Raw genomic sequence first — 3,675 nt, forward strand, 5'->3', positions numbered from 1 at the left:
CACTCCAGTCTGGGCGACAGAGTGAGACTCTGACTCAAAAAAAAAAAAAAAATTAGCTGGACGTGGTAGCACATCTGTAGTTATGGCTACTTGGAAGGCTGAGGTGGAAGGGTCGCTGGAACCCAGCAGGTTGAGGCTTCAGTGGCTGGGAGCGTGCCACTGCACTCAAATCTGGGCGACATAGTGAGACTCCAACTCAAAAAAAAAAAAAGCAGCAGCAGTGCCAAGCTGGGCGCGGTGACTCATGCCTATAATCCCAGCACTTTGGGAGATGGAGATGAGAGGATTGCCTAAACACACAGGTTTGAGACCAGCCTGGGCAACATGGTGAGACCTCGTCTCTACAATAAATCAAAAAATTAGCCAGGTGTGGTGGTGCACGTCTGTGGTTCTAGCTACTTGGAAGGCTGAGGTAGGATTGCCTGAGGTAGGATTGCCTGAGCCCAGCAGGTTGAGGCTGTGATGGCGATGAGCATGCCACTGCACTCCAGCCTGTGGGACAGACTGACTCCAACTCAAAAAAAAAAAAAAAAAAAGAACTGAAACTATGGCTGGGTGCAGTAGCTCATGTCTATAATCCTAGCACTTTGGGAGACAGAGGCAAGAGGATTGCCTGAGCCCAGGGCTTTGACACCAGCCTGGAGAGACATCTCTACAATAAATCAAAAAATTAGCGGAGTGTAGTAGCAGGTGCCTGTAGTTCCAGCTATTGGAAGGCTGAGGCAGAAGGATTGCCTGAGCCCAGCAGGTCAAGGTTGCAGTAGCCATGAGCATACCACTGCTCTCCAGCCTGGGTGATAGAGTGAGACTCCAACCCCCCAAAAAAGGAACTAAAACTATACAACCCTTAGAGGAAAACATAAATGTAAATCTTAGTGACACTGGATTAGGCAATGACGTCTTAAATATGACACCCAAAGCATAAGCATAAAAGTCAAAATAGGGAAATCAGGCTTCATTAAAACTTAAGGCTAGTCGCGGAGGGACTACACTTGTAATCCCAGTACTTTGGGAGGCTAAGGTGAGAGGATTGCTTGAGTCCAGGAGTTCAAAACCAGCCTGGGTAACATAGTGAGATCATGTCTCTATTAAAAATAATAAGCCGGGCTCGGTGGCTCAGCGTGTAATCCCACGCTTTGGGAGGCTGAGGTGAGTGGATTGCCTGAGCCCACGGGTTTGAGACCTGCCTGGGCAACTTGGCGAGACCTCATCTCTACAATAATTCAAAAAATTAGCTGGGCATGGTAGTGCGCACCTGTAGTTCCAGCTACTTGGAAGGCTGAGGTGGAAGGATCGCCAGAGCCCAGCAGGTGGAGGCTGCGGTGGCCGGGAGCGACTATTGCACTACAGTCTGGGTGACAGAGTGAGACTCCAACTCAAAAAAAAAAAAGAAAGAAAGAAAGAAAGCAAGCAAAAAGTAAAACCAAAGAGCAGAAGAAAACATTTTCAAGTTTTTTTTTTTGAGTTGGAGTCTCACTCTGTTGCCCAGACTGGAGGAAAACAGTCGCTCCCGGCCACCGCAGCCTCGACCTGCTGGGTCAGCAGGTCACCACCTCAGCCTTCCAGGTAGCTGGAACTACAGGTGCGCACTACCACGCCCGGCTAATTAGAGATGAGGTCTCGCCAAGTTGCCCAGGAGGGTCTCGAACCCGCGGGCTCAGGTAATCCACTCACCTCAGGCTCCCAAAGGCGCGCGATTACAGACTGAGCCACTGAGCCTGGCACATTTTCAAATTTTATAGCTAGCTGGATACTGTGGCTCACACCTATAATCCCAGCACTTTGGAAGGTCAAAGTGGGAGGATTGCTTGAGCCCAGGAGTTCAAGACCAGCCAGGGCAACATATCAAGACCTCATTTCTACAAAAAAAACAAAAAATTAACTGGTTGTAGTGGTACACACCTATAGTCCCAGTTACTCAGGAGACTGAGATGGAAGGATCACCTAAGCCCAGAAGGTCAAGGCTGTAGTGAGCCATGAGTGTGCCATAGCACTCCAGCCTAGGTGACAGAGTGAGACCCTGACTCAAAAAAGAAATTGAATGTTTAATTAATTTGTTCACTAATTTTCTTGTAGGTTTATTTTGGGTCTCATAGATTGGAGGAAGGATTGACGTATTATTTTGTAGTTAGTTGTACAAAAGGGACCTTTGTAGATATACATGTTTCTGATTTCCTTTTAGAATCAAGAAATGCAGAAATTACTATGAAATCTTGGGAGTTTCTCAAAACGCCAGTGACGAAGAGCTTAAGAAAGCTTACAGAAAACTCGCCCTGAAATTTCACCCTGACAAGAACTGTGCTCCTGGAGCAACAGAGGCTTTCAAAGGTCTGATCCTAAACCAATGCTTGTTAGTACTGCCCTGGTGATGACTAGTCATAGCAAATTGCCTTTAACCTTCCTCACAGCTGTTTTCCAAGGCCCTAACAGGGTTCCCTCCACACACACCTCCTGAACAGTCATTATTAGCATAGTTCCCTCCTGCCTCTTTATCCACTCACCTTAATTTCTTTTGAAGAAACATAATTTTGTTTATATGTAATGCCTTGAGGAGCCATTCATTCACTGATTCAGCCAGGGTGAATGAAATAGACATAATCACACTATAGGCTGGTGGCTGCCTCGGGGTAGGGCCTACACAGCATACCCAAACTTTTATGACCACAGAACTCTTTGTTTATGAAACCAGTTATTAAAATGTTCATATGAAAAAGCTGTGTATAAATACAGTTATAGATAAAACTTTTTTCCATTAATTCCGTGATACTTTGAGAAATATATTCTTAAAAATATTTTGGGCCAGGCAACCCTTCGGGTCCCTTCCTACTGTGGGAGCTTTTCTGTCCTCTGAATAAATTCTGCTTTAAAAAATAATAAGCTGGGCTCAGTGGCTTAACCTGTAATCCTGTACCTTGGGAGGCTGAGGTGAATGGATTGCCTGAGCCCGCGGGTTCGAGACCCTCCTGGGCAACTTGGCGAGACCTCGTCTCTACAATAAATAAAAAATTAGCTGGGCGTAGTAGCCCACGCCTGTAGTTCCAGCTACTCGGAAGGCTGAGGCGGAAGATCGCCGGAGCTCAGCAGGCCGAGGCTGCGGTGGCCAGGAGCGGCCACTGCACTCCACTCTGGGCGACAGAGTGAGACTCCAACTCAAAAAATAAATAAATAAATAAATAAATTAATAAAATAAAATAAAATAAAAATTAGCCAGGTATGGTGGCATGCACCTCAGTCCCAGCTACTCAAGAGGCTGAGGTGGGAGGATAATCTCAGGATGACAGGATGAAAGAAAAATTTTTTTTGATCCAACATATGAATACAAATCTTAAGAGTGTCACCCATAGCAAAGTCCTTGTTTCCAGCAAAGATCATCAGTGGATGCTAAAACTACTGAATGATAGATTGTTGTCACCCACGTGATATTCCTGCCAAAATATTTGACTTGAATCTAATACAGTAGTTAGGAAACAACCAGAATATGAAACATTCTACAAGAATATTGACCTTAATAAGAAATTAAAAAAAAAAAAAGAACAAAAAACACTGACCTGTTCTTCAAAAGCTCAATGTAATGAGAAATAAAAAGGGAGACTGTCCTGGATCAAAAGAAGGTAAGCTGGGCTCGGTGGCTCAGCCTGTAATCCCGTGCTTTGGGAGGCTGAGGTGAATGAATTG

At 45.3% G+C, this 3,675-nt stretch overlaps 1 protein-coding gene across 2 annotated transcripts in view; it reads left to right on the forward strand.

Annotated features, from left to right (window-relative positions):
* DNAJC18 (DnaJ heat shock protein family (Hsp40) member C18) overlaps positions 1 to 3,675 on the forward strand; it is a 29,200-nt gene that overhangs the window by 6,012 nt on the left and 19,513 nt on the right. For both annotated transcript variants that reach the window (XM_008054642.1, XM_021710692.1), the window contains exon 3: positions 2,183 to 2,328. In XM_008054642.1, coding sequence (XP_008052833.1) covers positions 2,183 to 2,328 — 146 coding nt within the window. The remainder of the gene's footprint in view (positions 1 to 2,182; positions 2,329 to 3,675) is intronic.

This window comes from Carlito syrichta, unplaced genomic scaffold (assembly GCF_000164805.1).
Source record: "Carlito syrichta isolate Samal-C Ts95f unplaced genomic scaffold, Tarsius_syrichta-2.0.1 Scaffold297319, whole genome shotgun sequence".
NCBI lineage: Eukaryota > Metazoa > Chordata > Mammalia > Primates > Tarsiidae > Carlito > Carlito syrichta.